Here is a 23,197-nt window from a genome sequence, read left to right as displayed (position 1 = left end):
GCATCACAGCAGTAGGACATACAGTGTCTTGTAGGATAAATTATTTGTATCCTGTATTTGGGGAAGAAATCCCATTTAAGTAACGTTTAGATAAAGTAACAAAGTGATCCAAATCAAGGTTTGCAACAGGAAATATGAAAACCCTATGACGGATGCAATCTTGACTTGTGGAAGGAACAGCCTTTCTGTGAACGCTGCAAAGTGAGTGAGTGATGTTTTGTTGAGTGAGATGGCCAGTTTGTGCTTAAGGTGATACAGTACCACATTTGTTTTAAATAAGAGCAATAATAAAGAATGAAGCTTGAGAGACATCTTCAGAGGCTTTTGCAGTAGTCACCTGGGGAACAAATGATGGTGGCTGAGACTGGAGTGTTAGTATAGGTGGTTCTGTGTAAGTACTGAAAACAGAGCCAAAAAGAATTTCCTGATAGGTTGAAATAATGAGAGATGATATTATAACATCCAAGGTTTTTGCTTGAGTAACTAGAAAATAACAGTAAATTATCCATTAAGAGTTGCACGGAAAAAATTGCAAAGAGTTAATTGAGTTAGTTTATTAAGTGTTTGATTTTGGATGTAAGTTGAGAAATGTTAGACATGTAAGTTCAGATAAGAAATGGCCAGTTTTAATATAGTCTGTTCTTTAGGCTGGAGATTTAAATTGTACCTGTCAGTTAGGGAGTCATCTTTGTAAATATAGCTTTTGAAAACCATAAAGCCAGTTGATTTTGTGAGGAGAACAAGTGTCAATAGTTAAAAGATGAGGAATAAGGAATGTGAAGTGAACCGCTCTAATGTCTGAAAATTGGGTAGGAAAAGCAGCAAGAGACTGAGATGGTGGGGAATCATGGTGTGTACAGGTTGAAGGAAAAAAGAATTGGCTAGGATGTGAAAATCACTGTATCGTTTAGCAAATAAAAAGTCACAATTTTGGCCTCTTTAACAGTTTTGGTGGCTAAGTAAGGAACAAAAAGGCAAGTAGAGTGATTCACAAAAGAGCACATTTCAAAGAATTTGGCTGTAAAAGAAAGAAAAGAAAAAGAATCTAGAACCGAGGAGAGACCAAGGCACAGAATACATGATAAATATGTGAAAATCTTTGTATTCCTTCTTTGTCTTCAAAATGAAAATCTGCCACATTTTTGTGTAAATCCATCTAGCTCTAAGCCATCTGCCTATGCCTTACCAATAGATCTATAACTGTTCTGTGGCACAGTTGTTGAGTTTAGATGCAAAGGCTTTCAGATTTGGAACAGAGGTTAGAAAACTTAGTAAAACTGCCTTCATTTACAAATAAAGCACAATTCTAGAGATAATCAACTTTCTCTACTCCACATAGAGTCAGATTTCTAACCTAGACACTCAGCCTGATTCATTTCTTCATCCTGTCTGTAAGGCCCAGATGGGATAGGTGAGGGATGGCCTAGGAGGAGGAGGCTGATAGGGTCACACCATAAGGCTAGTCCAGCAGTGACTCTAGATCCACCAAGATGGAAGGGAGCCTGTGACACTCTAGAAGGCACGTTCCTTTGTCCCCTAACACCCACCTCCACAGCCCTCCAATAAAAACAACCCCTCAAGTCCCCTGAGCACAACTTCTGTGACCTGCTGTGTTACTGAAGCAGTGAATCTTGCCTGGAAGCATTCCCAATAAAGCTTGTTTTAAGCTGAACTCTATTCTGTGTGGATTTCTGGTTCTGAACATGAACTCCAACCTTACATACATTGGCTGCAACCATTACTTTGTTTTCAGCATTAGCTCAAGTTTTGCTCCCATTTAGCCTATATCTGCCAATATCAATGTGTTGTATTTTTACACATTTTACACATTGAAGACACAAAGCTGAGCTCTAGGTTTATGGAAATCCTTCTCATCCAAAAAAGAATACAGCTGATTAAAAAAAAAAATAAAGCTGACAAAGTTGTTCTACAGAGTGATTTATGTTCAGTCTCTTCAGCTTGAAGTATGTCTTCAAGAAACAGTAAACTTCGAGGGTTTCAGAGAAGTTTATTGCCCCATATTCTTCTATTGATTGTCATTGTGCTTTGTATTCTGTTACTGTCAAATGGCTTATTTAAATACTACCTTGAGGTTTCCTAGATTGCTAACATGTCAACATTCTTGAATGGAATGTCCCAAGTTGTTATCACACAGTAAAGGAGTGGAGAAAATGAAGTGGGGTGAAGGAGATACTGAAGAATGTCGTAGAGTGCTTGGTACCCCTAAAGTATAACTGCAAACTCGGTCCATTCTAACAATAGCATTTGTTTTTATTTATTTGTTTTATTTATTCAGTTAGAGACAGTCAAATGGAAAGAGGAAGATACAGAGAGAGGTAGAGAAATCTTCTAATTGCAGGTTTATTCCCCAAATGATCACAGTAACCAGTGCTGGGACAGTTGGAAATCAGAATCCAGGAACTCCATCCAAGTCTTTCAGGGGGCGACAGGGGCACAAATACTTGAACCATTTTCCATCGCTTTCCCAAATAGAATATCAGGGGAGCTTGATTGGATGTGGAGCAGCCAAGACTCAAATCAGTGCTCATATGTTGTTCAAGTATTCAAGTACCAATGTTGAAGGCGATGGCTTCTCCCCTCTCTCCTCCACCTATCCCCACCAGCTCTACAGATTTACTGTAATCAAAGAGCAGATGATTCATTCTTCTTTTCAGTAAAATTAATTTAACTGGAGTTCCGGGAAAGATTTATTTTCCTAAGGAAGATTATTTTTAAGATTTCTGTTCCCACCGATAATTGATTGATATATTCAGATTATTTGCAGTTTGGGAATATTATATTGTATCTAACTCAGATTATTTGCTCATTGGAAAATGAGGGCGCAAAGTGCAACTTTAATACTGCCAAAACAAAATGTTTATTTTCTGCTGGTTGATGATATCTTGCACCGCAATAAAATTTTTCAGTGTTGCAATTGGAAAATCCCTAGACTTCATGCAGTCAATTTTAATGTCATAAGTAATTTCCATTCCAAATGACTTATGTTTAATGTTGCAATCTAGATAGTTTTCAACTTTCAACTGGTTTTACCTTCCCAGTTATGTTGTACTTACCTTGCTATTATAAAACATGATGTCACTCTCACTTCTGGCCAGAGGTTGATAAAGTAGGAGAGAATCATGGTGAGACCTAATGGGTGCATTTGTACATAATAGTAGTTGACTATTGAACTTAAGTTTACAGATGTGTAAAAGAAGTAGCAAGATTGGTAATAGCTGTAATTTTTATACTTGTTTCTGAATGTCACTGTGACATGCTGGTCAGTGACTTTGTAGATGACCTACCATTTCCATTACCATTTTAGACACATTTCTTCTTTCACTTTTTTTCTATCTGCTCTAGCCACAGTGACTTGCATGCTTTTCTGGAATACAAAGGACATGCTTCCAGTTGAGAACGTTTGCATACGCTGTTCCTCTTCATGAAGTGCTCTCTTCGCAATAACTCCATGCTTAACTTTCTTATTTTTTGAAGTTGCCCTCTTTAAAAAGTCTTCTCTGGTGGCCCTATCTAAAATACCATTACTACCCGAATATTTTATTTCCCTCTTTCCCGTTGTACTACACTTGAAATAATTCTAGATGATCCAAAATAAACTAGGTAGTTTATATTTTGTTATACCACATTATTACTAAGTATGCTTCTTCACTTGCCAGGATTTTACTGAAATTACATTTCATGGTACATAAATTTTTCTGTTATGAATGAAGGTGCTGATATGGTGCTAAAAGTCATTTATCATGTATTTATTTTTATTTAAGAATTATCTGTCGTGGGCAGAAAATCTTTGCAGTGTTAACACATATAATTTTTCATCTCACTACAATATAATAATAGCAAAATATTTTTGAAATAATTTAGCATTATTTAATAACAAGCAGGGAAAGGCCTTTATTTGCTCAATCATTTTAATCATTTTCTTTGTACTTTGGCTCCATAAGTATTAGAATTTACTATAAGTTTAGTGTGTTGGGCATTGAAGTCTATAAAAACTATTCAAATAATGTCACATCCCTATTTTTAAAATGTTCACCGCATTTTACATAGTTTATGAGAGAAATCAAATATCTATCTATCTATATATTATATATATATATATATAAAGCTTAGAACTACTTTTAGATTGTTCTGTACGTTATCTAATGTTTCTGACAGCTTTGATTTTTGTTTGTTTGTTTATTTATACTAGAAGTTACTTGGGAAGACCAGCAGAAAAAAGTGAATGGTACAATAAGTGATGAAAAAATATTGCCGAAAAAGAAACACCAATCTGAGCCAGGTTTGTCAGGATTGGGAAACCACACAAAAGCATGAGAGTATAAGCATTGCATTTCATGCTTTTTAAATGCGTGTGTCCTTGTAATATCTCATTTTTCGTATTTTAGTGTGAACATTATAGTGTGTAGTTCCCATTTAGAGTGGAGTGGTGAATACTTTATTTCAATATTTGCTTAGAAAACTAATCACATATATCATGGGGAAAGAGAACATGATTATGTCATGATTAGGATTATTTTTCGTGAACAAAATGACCAATGAAAACACAAATGAATATCTGTTGTATATGTTTGTTTGTTTTGACTCAAAATACCTTCATGGAGTTGTGCTTGCTTCCTTCAAATATAATATAAAGGCTGCTTGGTAGGCCAATCTTATCCTTCCTGCCGTATTTATACCATATATCGGTAATGATTTGCTTATAACTTCTAGAGCCACAAGCATTGTCAAAGACAATGACAAAGGACTGAGTTTATTAATTCTATAAATAGTTCTTTCAAACCATTAATTACAGCAGTGAATTGAAATGAAGTATTTTGCTTGATTCTTTTTTTTTTTTTTGAGAGATGTAGTTAATACAACAGAAGACAAAAACTTGTGCTAGACTTTGGAAGAAGCAGGAGGATTAAATGCAAAGTGCAGACAAGATTGATAAACCCAATCATCAGATCTATATTTAATAACTGTATGATAGTACATTGAAATTTTTATTGACAAGTTAAATTTTACACACAGTAGCTATTAAAAATGTCTGTAGTAACAGGATTCATGTATCATCTGTGGTGCATTTTATGTTAGAACTCCTACCCTATGTTTTAAAACATATCAGTATTTAAGTTAAACTAATATTTTAGCAAATATTCATTATCATCGAGTTATACACCAGGTATTAAGGCTAGCAATAAAGTTATTGGGGCAGACAAGATAAACATAACAATTTTCTTCACAGGAGTTTACATCTGACAAAAACATACATGGAAAAAACAGTAATACTAATGATTAAGGTGTTGCAATGATGTTAAGCATGATTAAGGAAAATAGGATGCCGTGAGATAACCTGCCATGTTAGAACTTAAGCCAACAGAGAAAAGAAAGACCTCAGAGCACCCCGGACAGTCTGGTCACTTATCCTTTAATGAGACAGTACAAATACAGTAATACAGGAAACTGGTATCCACACAGGCATTTTAAGTTTATTTACCAAATTGCAAGAAAAATTATGATTTTTCAAAAATTCTACTTAAGAAACAATTTATTTGAAAAAAAGTGAATAATTTTAATGAGTTTTTAAAAATAACTAAGGTAAAATTAATCTTGGAGTTATGATGTATATAAAGATAATACCAAAAGATTTATCCTCATTATTTTGTATGGTAGCTATTATTCTTGTTCATACATTCTTAATTATTTTTGGGGCTTATTTGCTATCATTCTGACAAATGAATGTTTATGTGACCTAATGTAAATTATATACTGTGTATTGAAATCATGAATGCATTTCTCACCAACATGTTTTAAAGAACTGCTTTAAATATTTTAGGCTAATTTCTTTAAAAACCTACATTTATTTTTTAATCCCTCGCAGCTCTCCAATTGAGTATAATCTGTGTGTGCAATAGAGGAAAGATATTGAGTGCCATAATGTTATAATTTTAAATATTGCTATGTTTTTGTACTTTTGGAGTTGTGTGTTTTCCTATATACTAAGAAAATTGATAATGGAAATTCAAACCTTAAAGTGTTATGAGTAAATATGCATTATGATATGGTAATAAGGAAGAATATTAAAGTTTAGTTCATAATGCTGTTTAGTTGTTTCTAAAAGAAAGGATATATTGAAGATACTTTAAATCATTAAAACTTGAAAATGAAAAAATGGGAGGAAAGCAGTGTGGCATATCAGATGAGGCTGATTAAATTTCAACATGTTTATAAATCTGAGTTTTCCAGAAGATATGAAGGTACCTCAAGATTTAGAAGTATATGCATAGGCAAGGACTTTAAAAAGTTTTTGGCAAATGTGTACTGAAAATTCTGTGCAGATTTCAAAAGTACTTTGTTCCAAATCAAAGTTTTTTAATTTTGTTTTTACAAAAGGTATTGAAGTACCCTGATACCTTTGGAGTGATTTATTCATATTTAAATGCATCTGTAATATTACTAATCTAGCACTAATAACCCATGCTTAATTCATGATAATGATGCACTAGAGGCTGGTAATCGGCTTGCCTGAATATCTGGGGATTCATTATTATGTGATTATTTGAATGACCTTCTGGTGTTAGAAAAAGTTTGTGAGAACCTAAACATGAGGTGGGAAATGGACTGTGTTCAGTAGCTGCATATTGGTTTCCTTTTTCAGTTGCTGTTGGTAAAAAAAAAAAAAAAAAAAGTGTAAAAAGAACAATTTCTAGACAGTGGAGATTTTGCCACTTTAGGTATGTATACTAACCATAAAAACTTAAAAATTTTATTTCAGACATAAAATTTTAGGGTGATAAGTCTAAAGCATGTCATACACTCAAAATGAATTAAGTATTTGGATGATGTTTAGACATTATGAACTAGGATCTACTTTTCTTAAAGGATTATCTAAACTAGGATGTCTTGAGAGGCGTATCAGAAACAGAGTGATTTGCTTTCTCTATCTCTAATGACATCAGAAGAAGAACTTGACTTGGGAATGTAATTATATTTATCATGTCATTGTCGTTGATGTGAGCATAAAACATAATTATCCTACCTATCATTTTAGACTCCAAGTATCATGAGTAATTTTTAGAGAGGAACTTAATGTCTTTCTCATGTAGATTGTTATTTATTTTGTTTAGATCTTAAAATAATGAGACATTTTAAGTGTGGGTCAAGGGTATATGTGCCTGGTTAAACTGTCGTTTATTTTTCAATGAGCACTCTGATTCCAGAGAAGAATATATTCCCATTACCAGAAGAAACCTTTAAGTCATTGGATTTCTAAATTTTGCTTGGTGAGCTTATCTATTCTTACAATCATTAGAAATATATAGAAGAGAACATATTTCTACATACAATTTCTGTATAAAATATTTCTGCATAAAATATACTCATTTACCTTATGAAAATGTACAGCTAAAAAGATCAAGTGTAGGTTCGTCAGGTTTTAAGAATATTCTTGAGCTTAAAAGTTTCGCAGATTCAGCGACATAAGAATTGTTGACATTAATCCTAAATTTAAATAGTTCAAATGTACTTGGAAATACAGTTGCCAATGATATTTGATACTGTTCATGTAAATATTATGAGTCAAACTTATTTTCTAAGTGCAAGGTATATAGTATATAGGAAAATCGTGAATTGACATGCCTGAAACTATTTGGAAACCATTACAATGCTCTTAGCTTTCTAAATCTTACCTAGAAAGTATGTGTGTATTTTTTGCTTTTGTTTTTTGTAAAAGTGAGAGCAAAGGAGCACTTTTGTGTAGAACCATATGATTACACATAATATTTTGGAAGCTTGAAAGATGTGAAATAATTTATGCTTTACTACTTACTAGAACATCTTCACTTACTCATTAGTGCCTATTTTATTATTATATTATTTAATTTATGTATTACCCTTTAATTTTTAAAATATGGATATTTCTACAGTGTATTTTTGCAGAATTTGTAGCTATAATGAAGGCAGGAATTATTTTTTTACTTAGGTTTACCTTTAGATTATGTTATATGAAACTAACATTAAGCAAATTTACTCAAAAAGTGTTTAGTTAATGAATTTTAATATCTTTGTGAATTTTTAAAAATTTTGTGCCTTAATTTTCTTCTATTCATGAACATTTTGGAATTTCTTGAAAAAAGAAGCAATTTATTTCAATCTAGGGCAATATTCCAAATTGATTCATCCATCTGATCCACAAAAGTCATTCAGGGTTATGTTTCTAGTTATTATTAGATAATATCAAATTATTTCTGGATGTTATAGAATTCATATATTTAATCTTTGTTGGGGGAAAGTTATGCAAAACAAGGATGTGTTTTATAAAATATATGAAGCAATCAATAGAATATTGTAATTAAATGTTACTGAAAACCATAGAATAAATGCAATTGCTCTTTGAGATCCACAGGGCATTAATCCCAGGAACTCTTCCCATAACAGAATTGTTGATGTTCAACTCCCTTGTGTTATAATGGGGTGGTATTTTCAATAACTTATGTATTTCCTCCTCTACGCTCTAAATTATCTTTACATTATGAACAAGGCCTAATATTGCATAAATGCTATTGAATACTGTTGGTCTTTATTTAGTGATTAATGAGACAGTGAATTAGTACATGCTCAGTACAGATGCAGTATGTATTTTGTATCTTCAGTTTGTCAGTGTAGAAATTTTACTTTGTCATCTGTAAACTTGGTAAACAATAGAAAATGTAGCCATGTATTTATCTGAGAGAGAGCAAGAGCGAGAGAAAGAGTTGCTATCTGCTGGATCACCTTGCACATGCCATGAGGAGCTAGGCCTGACAGTGGCCTTACAGGATGGAGCAGGTTGGCATTCAGGCAGAGCAGGGAGCTGTGGGCTTTAATGTCTCCCATGTGGGTGGCAGTCACGACCTGCTGTCTCCATGAATCTTCCCTGGTAGCAAGTAGAATCAGGTGCTGTCTTCTACAGCACAAAGACTAGAACTGGAACAATGCAGAGAAGATGGGCATGGCTGTTGAACAGGGCTGACACACAATTGTGAAAATGTAAAATTTATGCATTTTATTTAACTAAATGTAATAATAATAACAATATGGGGAATGCAAAAAAAATGAAAGGGTGGAGGGATGTTGAAAGCTAAGATGAATTTATTCATTATTTTTATGCATGTCTTACTTCAGTGCCATTGTTGAAACTTATTTTGCATAAAAAAATCTTGCACATTCTCTTTATGAAGTCTTTCTATTTTCAAATTTAAATATACCTACGTTAGTAGCAGACATCTAAGAAAGGACATCCTTTAGTATCCTTTATCACTCTTAATTAATTATTGGCTAAATGACACAGAGGAAGGATTTGCATTGCAGCTTTCACTAACAGGACTAAAATAGAAAGGTCTTACCATGGCAAATGCAGGGTGGTAAATGTAGGGAGATCTGAAGAAAAAAGGGGTACTGCAGCCGACTTTGCAGGTTCACTTGAGGTTAGTGTTCATTACAAACCACGCAAGGTGAATTGTTGTAACTTCTTGTGATTTACGTAAGACATGGCTGGTTAATTATGAAGCTTCCCTTTTAAGATGAGACTGTTGTTGCAAATAGCACAAGTAAAAATACAAGGAAGGCATGAAAGCAAAAACTTTGAGTGCGTTTGATATATTGTAGCTGTAAAACTAAATTTCGTGATTTGCATGAACATCCTATCTGCTAATTATATATTTTTTCTATAACATTAATTTAAACCAATTTTGGATGCATTAGACTCAAACAATGGAAAGGATTTCAACATTTTCGTAATGACATCATTGTGAAAATATTTCATTTTTATTTCCTTTTGAATGATGTAGATTTTATCTTTTTAATCTAAAAGTGTATTATATGTTCTAAGATTACTGTAGTTCTTATGAGAATGAAAACTGGTGAATTATTTGATCAGGTACAATATATACTTCATTTACAAAATGTTTTTGGTTATGTGTTAAGCAAAAGTGTCTGGTTCTGGTGTTACCGTGACAGAAATTTTGTTTCTTTGAATTTTTATTATATATTTTTACTGGGTCACACAGCATTTAGTAGAAAGAAAATTGATAAGGTAACCAGCAGGTCTCTGTTATATTTTGGCTCTGCCACTATAGTTGTTATGTGTTATATATGGTAAGTCTCTTGAACATTATTTATCTGAAATTTTTTTTCATCAATGCCACATCAAAGAAAACCAAGTTACAAAAAAATGGCAAGAGGGAAAAGAAGCATAATTGACTTAGTATTTTTACCAAGGGAAATATCTTAGAAATGAAATATTTAAACAAGTGTTTCATCAGTTCATACCAATTCCATCTTGACTTAGAGGGAAACTATTATAGTAATATAATGTATATGTAACTAGGGAAACTTTGTATGTAAAAGGTAATGTATTATAAGATTAAATTTAGTATTAATCCTTGCTACTAATGTCTGTGACTTTTCTATTTTGTCTTCTGTAAGAAATGGGTGGATTGGGATTTAAAAGAAAATATAACTTATGTCATTTTAATGACTGTGAACACTTTCAGGAAGATGCAAAGATATTTTCCTAGTTGTCAATACTATTAGCCAGGCTCAGGTTTTGTAATAATTATGATGAGATTTGGTGTTGATTTTGAATGGTTAAAAAAATGTGCTATATGATAATATGAGGTTGTTGTTTCCAAGTGTGTTAAGTTTCCAAATGGGTCATAGCTCCCTCCTCCCATTCTTTATAATTTATATTAGGATATCTCCTTCTTTCCCAATAAAATGGTTCAATGATTTTTACTACTTTTTTTCTCATGGAGAGTTATCATTTTCTCACTGTTCATGAAAAGATAAAGTTCTATCAGTATTCATTCTCTGAAAGGCTACACTGATGCTTTGAGTGTATTTTCATATAACATACTTTTACATAAAGATCTCATAAATCATGTTACAAGACTAAATAAGTTGTTTGATTTAAAATTTGTGGCATCTGATTCAATGCTAAGTAGACAATTGAAATAGGAACTTTTTACTGTATTTTTTCATCTGTGTCAATCTTACTAATGCTAATCAACTAATATTGTGCGAAAATATTTTCCTGTGAATGCTGAGTTTAGAGACATTCTCTTTTTTTGTATCACTGTGTAAAATGCCTTATGAATTAGTACTTGGGAAAGAAGTGTTTCCAACTTATTTGCCATATGTTTTAGAATATATGTTAGATTTGAATTGCCATATTTTAATAGAAATTTATTATCTCAGATGATCTATGATCTTCTGTAATCTATAATGTGTTGTTTGTGAGAATTTTCTGAATAGGCATCTAACTTAAAGTTACATTCAAGTTTAATATTGAAATTGGATAATATATTTCAACAGTTTTGATTATCAGTTGTATTACATTATTACTTCCTGATATTTTTACAAAATATTTTACTATTTTAAAGTGATTTAATAGAATTCTGACCTGATGGGCCTATTCTTTTTCATATAAGCATTTGTTATTTGGGAAAACCTAACGTAGGATAAGTGTCTTATTGCTTTTTTTGATGACCGAATGAGTTGTTTTTTCTGAAAAGTTATATTCAAAGCATAACTTGATTCAATTACATTTTGCACAATATGGTCACACAAGTAACATTCATTTTACTAACGACATCTTTCTTTAGCATCAAGGTTCAAGACTGGCTGTGCATAAATAATTCTCAATTTTTGAATTCTCTTTATTTTTACACTAACTTTGTATTTCTATTTCTACTAACCTACAGTAGCTTAACCAGTTGGCTATCAGTTCTTGCGGTTTTGTGTGTGTGTGTGGTATATTTTTTATTATATTTTCCCCACAACTGTATACAGGATTCTTTCCCAGACGTTTTGGGGCTTTTTCCTTCAGTGTCACATTTTCTTTTGAGTACATCCACTCATACCCATCTCCTTTGTCTATGTCTGTCCATTACACGATGTGATCACTGAAGAAGTGGATTCTACAAGCAGAAGATATGCAGGTGTGTCTCTTCTACAGCTTTTCTTTGTTTTCATTTATCTAATGTCTCCTAGAAAGTTTTGCCTTTTTCTACTCATTGTACAACTTTTCTTTATTTAATATAAAAATAATAAATCTTATAGGTGTGATTAGATATTTATATAGTCAATTTTTGCCAGCTAATGCTTCAGTTAGATGAATAAGCACAGAATGATTAATTTATGTAATATGTAGATGTGTAGTTTTATAACAAGCCGCAGATGCAATATGTATATGTGGGTTAGCTACATTATACTAGCAAATTAATTATACTGTCTTAGACCAGAAAGATATTTCCAACTTTATAAAAATTAATTTTGATTTACTTTACTTCTGGTATGAATTCGCTAATTTGGGATTTCACTATTTTGGGTGGGAGATGCCAAAGACTTAATACATACGTTTAAAGAAGATATCAGTATCAATGAGTAGTTAGGACTTTTTATGCAAATGTAGATGATTCTAACAATAGATTCTACAAAGATAGATAAAGAAATATTTTATAGCTGTTAGACCAAATATTGCTTTATGGAAGAGAATACACTTGAACTGAAACCTGAGGATTCTTTCAACTCACTAACACACACTTATTAAACATATGCTATGCAGTGTTGTCCTAGGAACTGGAAATTAATAGGAAATAGAAATGGCTACTTAAGTGTTTGATTTTTTTTCTTTACAATAAAAAAGATTTATTTTATTTATCTGAAAGAGTTAATAGACAGAGAGGCAAAAACAAAATGAGAATTTTCCATCTGCAGTTCACTCTCCTGGGGGCCAGAAAAACTGGGTTGGATTGAGCTGAAGCCAGGAGCCTGGGACTTCTGGGTTTCCCATATGGGTGCAGGGTCCCAAGGACTTGAGCCATCTGCTGCTGCTTTCTGAGGCACCTTAGTAGAGAGCTGGGTTGGAAGTGGACCAGCAGGCCTTATACCAGAGCCCAAATAGGATGCTAGTGGTAGCTTAATGTAATGTGCCACAGTGCTGGGCTACTACGTTTGGACTTTTTCTAGGATGAATCTAATGTAATCTAAGTAGGTGTTATAATTAATTATTGATTCTATGAGATAATTTTCTATATAATATTACAGGCATATCTGTAAGTGATAATTCACATATATACATACATATATAATTTGTACATACAATGGAATTACAAAAGATAGCATGACTATTTCCATCTGGGAAAGATGGGTATTAATTCACTGAAGACTGTATATAAGAAATAGCATTTGAATTGATCTGAAAGGCTAAATAAATGTTGCCTCTTATGTAATAGAGCATTTTGGCAGAAGAAACGATATCAGTTATGTCAATGAAATTTAGGCAAAAGGAGGCAGGGACAGAATTCAGGAGGATCACATGATTAGTGAAGTAACAGAATAATCAGATCAGACATCATATGTTAGGCAGATTACTGGAGTGATATTAGCATATCATTTCTGAGATGATAATTCTCTGAATTAAAATATAGAGTTTATCAGAATGTGAGAAGTTATTGAAAGATATAGAATCTACAGGTCTTACTGATTTTGTATTGATGAGGGAATATGGAGAACAAAGTGATCTCATGTGTTTAAAATGCTTGGATATTTTACCAGTATGAGAATAAAGATTTTACATGTTTTAGTGGAAAGACTAAAATTTCATACTGGAGATGATTTGGGTTTAAGACCAGTTTTGGAAATTCAAATAAAAATATCTAACAAAAGAAACTGGATTTGTTTGCTTGGAAATCGGGAGAGAAGTCTGGACTGGAAACAGTATATTATAGAATACCAGTATTGGAGTGATGCCACTCTAAGAATGAAATTGTCAGATGAATATAAAGCATGGGAAGAGAACCAGAAGTCAAGGTTTGGGCATCACTAATATTTTATTTACATTTAGGGAGGAGTTGAGAGAACAAAAGCAAGAGTGTTCTTTTGGAGAGAACCAGAAAAAGCAAATGAGGGGCGTTCAAAGAGTTTGTGAAAATACTTATTGTGAAAAATTCAGCATACATTTTTGGCACCAAAATAAACTTTTCTAGCTTCTTTAGACATGTCTAATCAGAATCCGAGCCACTAAACAGAATAAGGAATTAGTCTGAAAGGAACCTGTTTCAAAGCTAAATCAGTTCTGCTAATAGGATCAGATTTATGGTGAATCGTGAACTCATTGATTCTTTAGGAAACATATACAGGGACAGTACCATCAATGAAATAAACACTGTAGAACTGAACAGTTCATGCCAAGAAGGGATAAGACCATGTGGAAGATGAAGCTCACAGAAACAGGCCATCATGATATGATTGGGAAGAAGAAAAAAAATATTCTTGTCCTTGCCCTAATTGGGAAAAAAAGATTAACAGCACAATGATAGAAAGATGGGGAAGGAGTAGAGAGGGGACATAGGAGAGAGATCTTTTTCTGGTTCACAACCTAGAAGGCCTTTTTAGCCAGTGCTGGAGCCAGGTTTCCCATGTGAGTGGTAGGGGCCCAGGTGCTTATACCATCTTTTGCTGCTTTTCTCCGGCCAATAGAAGGGAGATGGATCAGAAGTAGAAAAGCAGAAACTTGAACTTGTGCTCAAATAGGATGCCAAGGAAACTATTGGCTTAACTAGCCATACCTCTGTGCCATCCCTAGGATGAACATTTTATGGTAGTATTATCTGTAATACTCCATTTCCTCCAAGTGTGGAATAGCCAAAACCTGGATTTCTATTGTAAACCCCTTGTACTATAAATGAGATCTTGGTCTGTATTATTCAGCATTGTGTTTATCACTTCACGAATTCACCTTACTTTAGAACTAAATAAAGTCTTATGGATTTCATTCCAAAGATAATAATTCCAACTACACACATTTTCAGAATTATTTCTACCTCTGATATATATCTGATACCTAATTCTTGTTGTTATGTCAATTTTATTCACAAGAAATCTCTAAGACAACTTTATTTACTATGTTTATATGAAAGGCAGAGTTACAAAGAGAAAATGAGGAACCACTTGGTGGTTCATTCTGCAAATGGCCACAGTGGGCAGGGCTACTCCAAGCCAAAGCCAGGAGCTTCTTCCAAGTGTCCAACATGGGCAGCATGAAGCCACACACTTGGACCATGTTGTACTGTTTCTCAGATACCCTAACTTGGGACTGGATTGGAAGTGAAGCAGTCAGTACTCAAACCAGTGCCAGATGGGATGCCTTGGCTGCAGACAGCAGCTGAACCTGTAGCTGCACAATGCCAGCTCCCCAAACATTCAGTTTTACCTGGACCTACCATGCACTGTAAGTGTATGTTATGAAAGTTTCAGCCATTAAGCAAACGATTTGTTTCTGTAAGAAGTATTACTTTAGGAAGCAGTTTATGACTGCAGACCCCGGAAGTACATCGCATGATCAACTCCACCACCGTTGTGATTATGAGAAAGTTCCTCTGTATTTTAGGTTCCTGTTGTGCAAATGGGAATGATAGTAATACTAACACAAATGGTTACTGCTATAATTAAAGTAGATACTTTGTAATTTGCAAAACACCTGAAAGCTCTCTGGTTCAGTCTAAGTAAAGACAATTAACTAACTAGAAAAATTAGAGCAACATTTTGGTATGTAAGCATTCCTTCCATGATTCGGATTATTTCTTTTTGTTATATGCATTAACATATGCTAGTTTATTGCTGTTAGTTTAGGAGGCAAATGACATGCAAATGCATCAAGTCTACCATACCTATTCTTTTTAGCTTGTCATTTCTAAAGCAAGTTAGTTAAAGGCTAGAACAAGAACATTGGAACCAGAATTCTGCCTCTTAGAATATATCACAAAAACATATACTGCAATTTCAAATATTTAAGGTTCTTTATATTTCTAAAATTCAAATTATGCATTGTATAAATCTTTAGTAGAAAAATAGGAAAAGCGTACATATATTTTCCTAAAAAATAACTCTAGTGGTAAGTGAATGTATGAAAGCAATTATTGGTTGTTATTATTACTATACAAAATTATTATTATTATATAAAAGTCAATAAATGTATTCTAAATGCAATACTATTTTTCACATTTTTAGAAGACCTTAGTGAGGATGTGTACAAAAAATGATAGTGCAAATTACTATTGTTTTTCTGTAAAGCAATTTTGCCATCTAAATCAAGACATTTAGAATATTCCTGGGCTTTAGATCTGGTCAAAAAATAGAGACTTAGCTAAAAATGTTTGCACTAAGGCTACCAAAGCATTGCTTTTCATAATAAAAGGATGTTATTGTGAATATTAATAAAATAATAGATAAATCAATTATGTGTGAATCCATGTATTTAAGTGATGAATTTTGTAAATGTTAAATTTTTTAAATCATTTTTTTCAATTGGAAAGATTACAAAAATTTTTAAGTGTCTAACAGTTGGAGAGAATATCTAAATAATTCATGGATTATTCAGGCTATTCAAATTTCTTCTCTTGTTGTTTTTCTATTAACAAATATCCATTTTTCCTGGAATTATAGCCTTCTCAGGATTTAATGCATTGTTTGTGAAAATATGAATATGAATTTATAAGTGATAATATAAAGCAGAAATTAATAAAATCTTTTTTATAAAATAGACAAATAACAGAAAATGATTCTACTTATATGATTTCCTGGTTATTATAAACTGAAATAACATAATTGATGCATTTTCAAAATAATTTTTGAAATTCTTATTTTAGTGCAATAAACATACTTCACATTCTAAACTTGGTTCAACAAATATTTAATAAATACACATCAGGCCTTATTTTAATAGTGCCTAAGTCATATAAGATCTGTTCAATCATAGAAGTTATAATCTTGGGAGAAGAAATAGTCACTAAATAAGATGAACATGGGAAATTGTAAATGTTATTGCTTAAAACCTCTATATGACCCAGGAGACTTGCATGTTTACATGTAATTTTTAATGGAGTAATCTAGAAAAATCTGATCCTCATGCAAATTTGATTTTGAATGAAAAGAATAAGATGAAAATAGCTATGCATTGGGTTGATTATCTGCAGTTCTCTCAGCTCCTTTAAACTGATATACTTTTATATCTAGAGCAGAAATATGTTTAAAATGGATTGAGAAACATAAATGGGTTTTATATAGACGAAATAACTTGACATGAATAGTGTTACACTGAAGACTTTTCAAAAGAATTTAATCTAGTTTATCTGATGAGAAGAATGTTATTTGACAGATGATAGATTTTTTTTTTAATCATCTAGATAAAGACTTGAGGGAACTGGATGTGAGACGTAAAAGTGAGAGTGAAAATGAGGGTGAGTAAGGTAACTAGTATAAAGAGATGAAGTATAATAAAAAAGCGAACTGATAATAAAAGAGTAATTGGAGGGGGAGGGTATAGTTATAGGTTATGTGATTATGCAGAATGTGAAAAATTGATGTCAGTTCAGAGCAAAATACAATGAAAATCAGAAATCTATCTCTTTTGATTAAAAAATGACTATATTGTTTCCTAACTTTGGTATCATGGCAAAATAAATTGAAACATTATCTCTTGATGAAAGAGGAGAAACAGCTCAGAAAGTAAAATGAGAACAAATATTCGCCTGCGTAGATTTGCCTGAATGAGTGTGTATATGTGTGCGAGAGAGTGATAGAGAGAGAGAAGGAACTGAGAGAAATGAGAATGTCATTTTATGGTTGACATTTCAGTTCACGAATTTTGAAGAAACATCATTATCTGCCACTTGCTAGTTATGTGATTTTGGGTAAATTTTGCAGTAAAGCGTTTCAGAAAAGAAGTTTGAATAAACAATTGAGCTGATTAAGTAATATAATACAAGCTAATCTCTCAGGTACCATCCTTTGCATTTGCGAAGTATTATCGCTGATAAGTAATTTCTGCATTAAATGGTAGTACTAGCTCAGAATATGAGTCCAACCATATCATTTGAAAAATTTCTATTATATGTCATTTCTACGTCCTTAAGTAAAATTGTAGTCAAAAAACAGTACTGAAGAAAATGAAAAGGTTAGACATAGTTGCTATCTCTGGTTACCTGAGCTGGCAGGAAGAAGACTAACAGAAAGAACATTTTAGGTTGATGAAAGTACTCTATCGTGCCTGTAGTGAGACAGTATTAACTATATATATTTGACAGATGCCACAGAACTTTGCATCTAAATTGTGTGAATTCTAAGTTAATTAAGCTGCCTTTGGAAATTACTAAGAACATACCAAATTTAAAGCTTTTAATATATTATCCAAATATTCTATATACATTAACAGGAAAAATTATTTACTTAATCTAATACATCCCTAAGCAAGGTCCCCTCCTGAGAGGCATGTAACTTTGGGGGTGGGGGCAGAGAGGGGCATTGTTTGCAGCCTCTGAACATCAAGTCAAAGAGATGTCCCAGGGTGGCATTTGGAAATCAAAGTGAGTTTAAAGTCTCAAGTATTGGGTAAGAAGGTTTTAATTTCTTCAGGATCAAGAACTCTACTTACAGCTAACATCCCCTAAACAAACAAGACAATAAAGTAAGAATTAGATTCAGGGTATTCTAGTTATGATTATTAAAAAGGAAGAAGAAGAAGAAATGACCTTTGATTTTAATTTGGGGCAAGTTTTAGATATTGATGGGATAATCATACGGGGATAGTTTAGGAGACAACTGGAAATGTGAGTCTTAGCACTTTTAGGAGAAATAGGAGCTGAAGTTAACTGCAGTATCAGGGACATTTAGATAAAGATCACTCCAGGATAGAAATAAAATGAGTTCATAACACTTTATGAAATGGATAAATTTGCAACATTTCAGAAATATCACAACCAGCTGTGCAGCACCCTCAAAGCATGCACCCTGTCAAGTCCCTGGTTCGATATTGGGTTCCCAAACCTCCAGGGGGGTGGGTGGGAAGTTGGGTGTGGCTTCTCCCCTGACGCCCCTCCCCCCAGACACAGGAAAAAGAAATAAAAACCTGAAAACAATGATCACACCCACTTTTCCCTAACCCTCAATCCTTCTCACCTTGATCAACTATGTAAGCAGCACTTTAAAATAAAATAAAATGAATAAATTTGAAGAACAAGCTGAGAAAGGTGAACTTGAAAATTGTCTGACAAATAGTGAAGTTGAAGGGAGTCAGAAATGTTCATGATGCAGGCCTTGAAGGAAAATATCGAGGACAGTGTAATCATTTAATTCAATGCTGGAGCATTGATTAGGGTTACATTAGGGCAAATTGCTCCTGAGGAATAATCACTCATTTTGAAAGATGGTGTTTTCTGATAACCTTTGAAAGATAAATTTCATGATGTCAGATAGAATTCAGCTAATATACTTAGTGATGCTAAGATTCGCCCCCTCTTAATCTTCCCAGGTAAAGTCCACATGAAATAACAGAGCTCCAAGTAAAAGTTTATTCCTGTGCAAATGAATCAGTAGCAGATAGTAAGAATCTCCCTACATTTGTGAATGTCTTAGTTTGTGGCTCAAATACATGTGATTTATTTGAATGAACCCACAAGATGGAGTCATAAACATCATTGTTTCTGTTTAGATACAGGGAACCCAGCTGCAGAACTTTTGAAAGGTGGTGAATAGTTGATGGCTGAAATGTTCTGCAAACAATTGGTTTTTGTCTTGGGAAACAGTAGAAGAACTATTTCTGACAGAGATATTAAAATGGTTGTAGAGTAGTTGAGGAGTATTCAGTGATCAAAACACTTGTTGCATTCCTCAAAGATTTCTCTGAAACATGTTTTTTAAAACGTCAGTAAACATTATGGATAATTATCACTGGAGTATGAGTTGTTTTGAACTGTTATTGAGTTTGTTTTCAATGAGCTAAAATTGTTCTTACTGTGTATAGTTTGGAAATTTGAGGCGCAAATCAGTTAATTGATTTACATAAGTCAACACATTTGATGCTGGAGTTTAATTAATTATTTTTAATTTGATTTATAAGGCTGAGAGGCAGAGTGAGTATCCTACCTGTTGTTTGACTCCAAATGCCCACAATAGCCAGGGTTCAGTCAGGATGAAGTCAGGAGCTAGGAACTCAATGCTAGTCTCCCACAAGAGTAGTAAATATCCAGGCAGTTAAGCCACCATCTGCTGCCTCCCAGGTTGTGCATGAGCGTAAAGCTGGATCAGAAGCAGAGCAGTCAGGACTTGAACCAGGCACTATAATTTGGAATGCAGGCATTCCACTAAGTAATTCAGTCATGGTGTCAAACACCAGTGCCCGTGTCCTCAATACTGATTTAAATGTCAGTAATTTTACTTTGTGCTGGGACTCATGATTTACTTGCGAAAAAGAGGAGATTGTAGAAAAGTTAAAGTCTAGAAATTGAAGGTGCAACCTTAGGCATTTGGCAGAAAAACGATATAAGAGAAAAATAGGGCTAGAGTGAGGAGAAACAGAAATGGATTCAGAAAGGGAGGCCTAGTGTCAATGGAGACCAACTCAATCTCACAGTGTTATGCAGCATCCCCAAGATCACTTACATGAGCATGAAGGTATTTGAAAGATTGAAACACTTTTGCTTAAATGAATCCACCTGATGCTGTCATCTGATTTTTCAGCTTGCTTTCTCCAAAGGTAGCTAACTATATTGCTAATTCTTATTCCTCTTTTTCCCCTGTTTTGAACAGAGCTGTCTTATGACATGTCCCTACTCATGGAAACATTTAATACACATTCCTTTGAATTCTGGGGGAAACCCAAGCTCCATGGAATTAGTTACTCCATTTACTCATTCTTGCACTATGCAACAGTGCAACAGTAAGAGTCAACATCAGAGTCTTTCTTAAAAAATAAATAAAAGGTGTTCAAACATGAATGCTATTTAAAATTGAAAATATTAGGATAATTCTCTCATTGCAAATAATTATTCCAACTTAATGGTATTTGTAATTTTGTTAAACATTATTATGACATCACAAAATATTTAAACTACATGGATGAAATAACACAAAATATGTGCCCTTTAATCACCTACACTTCAGTTATTTTGTCTCATTTGGTATTTCAAATGTATAATCATTTTCCAGGGAGATCATTATGTATACGCGGAGAAAATAACTATTATAACACCTTCCTCATCTGTTTTTGTATTGGGAACTTATATCACTTTTGTAATTTCTAATCATAACTCATTTTATTCATTCTTCCTTAATTCACATATCAAAACTTTTACTTTTCTCCACAGGTTTTATTATTTTATTTTTCAGGCAAGTTTTATTATCTTAATTGGCATGCCAGTTGTTTTCAGCAAAGTGTTAGCCTAAAGAAAATGTAGATACGTTACACTCTTATGCATAGCAACATGAAAATACGCAAGGAAATAGCATATCTAACAACTGTGTGTTTTTGCATTTAGCAATTTTCTTTTATTTATTTCACTCTTTCTTTGTACTTAACCATTTTATTTTGTGTTATTTTTTAAAGGAGCATTACTTTATTACTTTGTACTTTCATTATGATTTTAGGAACATTTCACAAGTATTTGGATCTTTTTAAGAACACTGATACTACATCAAGGTTATACTATGAATTAGTTATAATTCTATATCTACTGTTTCTCTCCATGACTTGGAAGGTAGAAGAAAGGCATATGTGGTATTCTGAAAATATTTCATATGATTACTTAATGTTATACCTGAAAATAATTTAACTTTTATGTACTAAGAAAATTCTCACAGGAATCTTATGAATCCTGAGATGGAAAGTTTAGAAATAATCAGAATGAAAATAATGAATATGAGTATATTAATTTGGAGGGAGTTACATTGTTTAGGTTTTCATTTTTGTAAATTGCATGACTCACAAAACTTACATCAAACATTTTGGTGATAGCTACCATTCTTTCATTTTCAATGCAGAGCAAATAATCTTTCTGAGTTGTTCAGAATTCTACAGATATAGTAGAATCTGCAGACTGTATTTACATATCACTATAATTAAGCAAAATGCCTAGTTAAAAATTCCCAAATCTTACCATATGATTGGGAATCAGACAAGTTTTTAAAAATTACAGTATCAATGAAAAGGGTGAATAAGAGTTGGGATGTGAGAATGTCATTTTTGTTATACTACAGACACTAACATATGTTCAATAATAACACGAGGATTACTCCACTACATCAATTGCTTATGTATATAAGAAAATACATGCATATGGATCTCATTTCCAGCACAGGTCTAAATTTTGTATGATGAATATTTTTGTTCCTGTGTGATTTTAAATGAGCATTCTCAATAATTTTAAGCTTATTTAAATAATATTTCTTAATATAGGTAGATGTCAAGATATACCTCAAAATTTTTTTTATTATGTTCCTTTAAATTATTGCAAATAGTTTTGAGATATGTAGTTGATGTTTTTAGAGTATGTTTTATGGCTCTGTTAATTAGGTCCCAGATGTGAAATGCAGTGGTATATGATAATTAAGACCCTCAAAGCATACTGTAAGATGGATATCAACATGAACAGTGAACTATCTCTGTCTTAATGTGGATTCCAAAGTAGTTATAAAAAATGAATTTGACTCATGTTTATTTCTTTCATCAATTATTGTTGCACTTTTTCATACAACCAATTTTAATAATAACTGCTGCACTCTGAGAGCCTTTCATAACATCTGATTTACCCTTGAAGTTACAGCTTGCTTTTCAAAGACACAGAATTGTAACTATAAAGTTATAATAATAAAAAATTAGTAGCATTTTCTCCTTAATGTGTTATAGTTTAACAATAACCTAAAAGATCCTTAAATATATAATGGATTTTTGATATATTAATATATAGATATCTATATACTACTATATGGATATAACATATAAAAAAGATCCATATAAATAGACCTTTTCCTAGGCAAAGTTCCTGATTTGTATTGTCACATCAGGTTCTCTCTCCCTCCTTTCTATTTTCCTTGTCTGTCTGTCTTCTGAATTCATTTCGTTTCCTTCTGCTTCTGTACACACACACACACACACACACACACACACACACAAATTAAGGGAATATTTATGATACTAGACCTGACAGGTTGAGAATTTCCAGAGCATTTACTTTATGTATATTTATGAAATGTTTATGATAATATGAAACAATACTTAAACATCATTTGAATGTCCAAATCAACTAACCGGACAGTTACAAGGTGGAAGAGCTTCTAAAAGACAGCTATCTCAAACTATTTTATAGAAGGGAAATTTTAT

The 23,197-nt window shown here is 32.8% G+C and overlaps 1 protein-coding gene and 1 non-coding gene across 36 annotated transcripts in view; both read left to right on the top strand.

Moving 5' to 3' along the window:
* LOC121167605 (regulating synaptic membrane exocytosis protein 2) overlaps positions 1-23,197 on the top strand; it is a 471,939-nt gene that overhangs the window by 304,948 nt on the left and 143,794 nt on the right. For 4 of the 35 annotated variants that reach the window (XM_040997113.1, XM_040997133.1, XM_040997122.1 and 1 more), the window contains one exon: positions 11,952-11,981. The exons of 25 other annotated variants lie outside the window; for them this stretch is intronic. In XM_040997113.1, coding sequence (XP_040853047.1) covers positions 11,952-11,981 — 30 coding nt within the window. Of the gene's footprint in view, positions 1-7,922; positions 10,138-11,939; positions 11,982-23,197 lie in introns of those variants that run through there. 6 more of the 35 variants (XM_040997116.1, XM_040997109.1, XM_040997131.1 and 3 more) reach the window with 3 other exon arrangements.
* On the top strand, positions 8,938-9,041 carry LOC121167611. Its single transcript, XR_005885603.1, has one exon. It is a non-coding gene; the product is annotated as a U6 spliceosomal RNA (small nuclear RNA).

The sequence above is a fragment of the Ochotona curzoniae genome, unplaced genomic scaffold, assembly GCF_017591425.1.
Source record: "Ochotona curzoniae isolate NIBS_2020 unplaced genomic scaffold, NIBS_Ocur_1.0 patch4, whole genome shotgun sequence".
Lineage (NCBI taxonomy): Eukaryota > Metazoa > Chordata > Mammalia > Lagomorpha > Ochotonidae > Ochotona > Ochotona curzoniae.
This window is presented reverse-complemented; position numbering and strand designations above follow the sequence as displayed.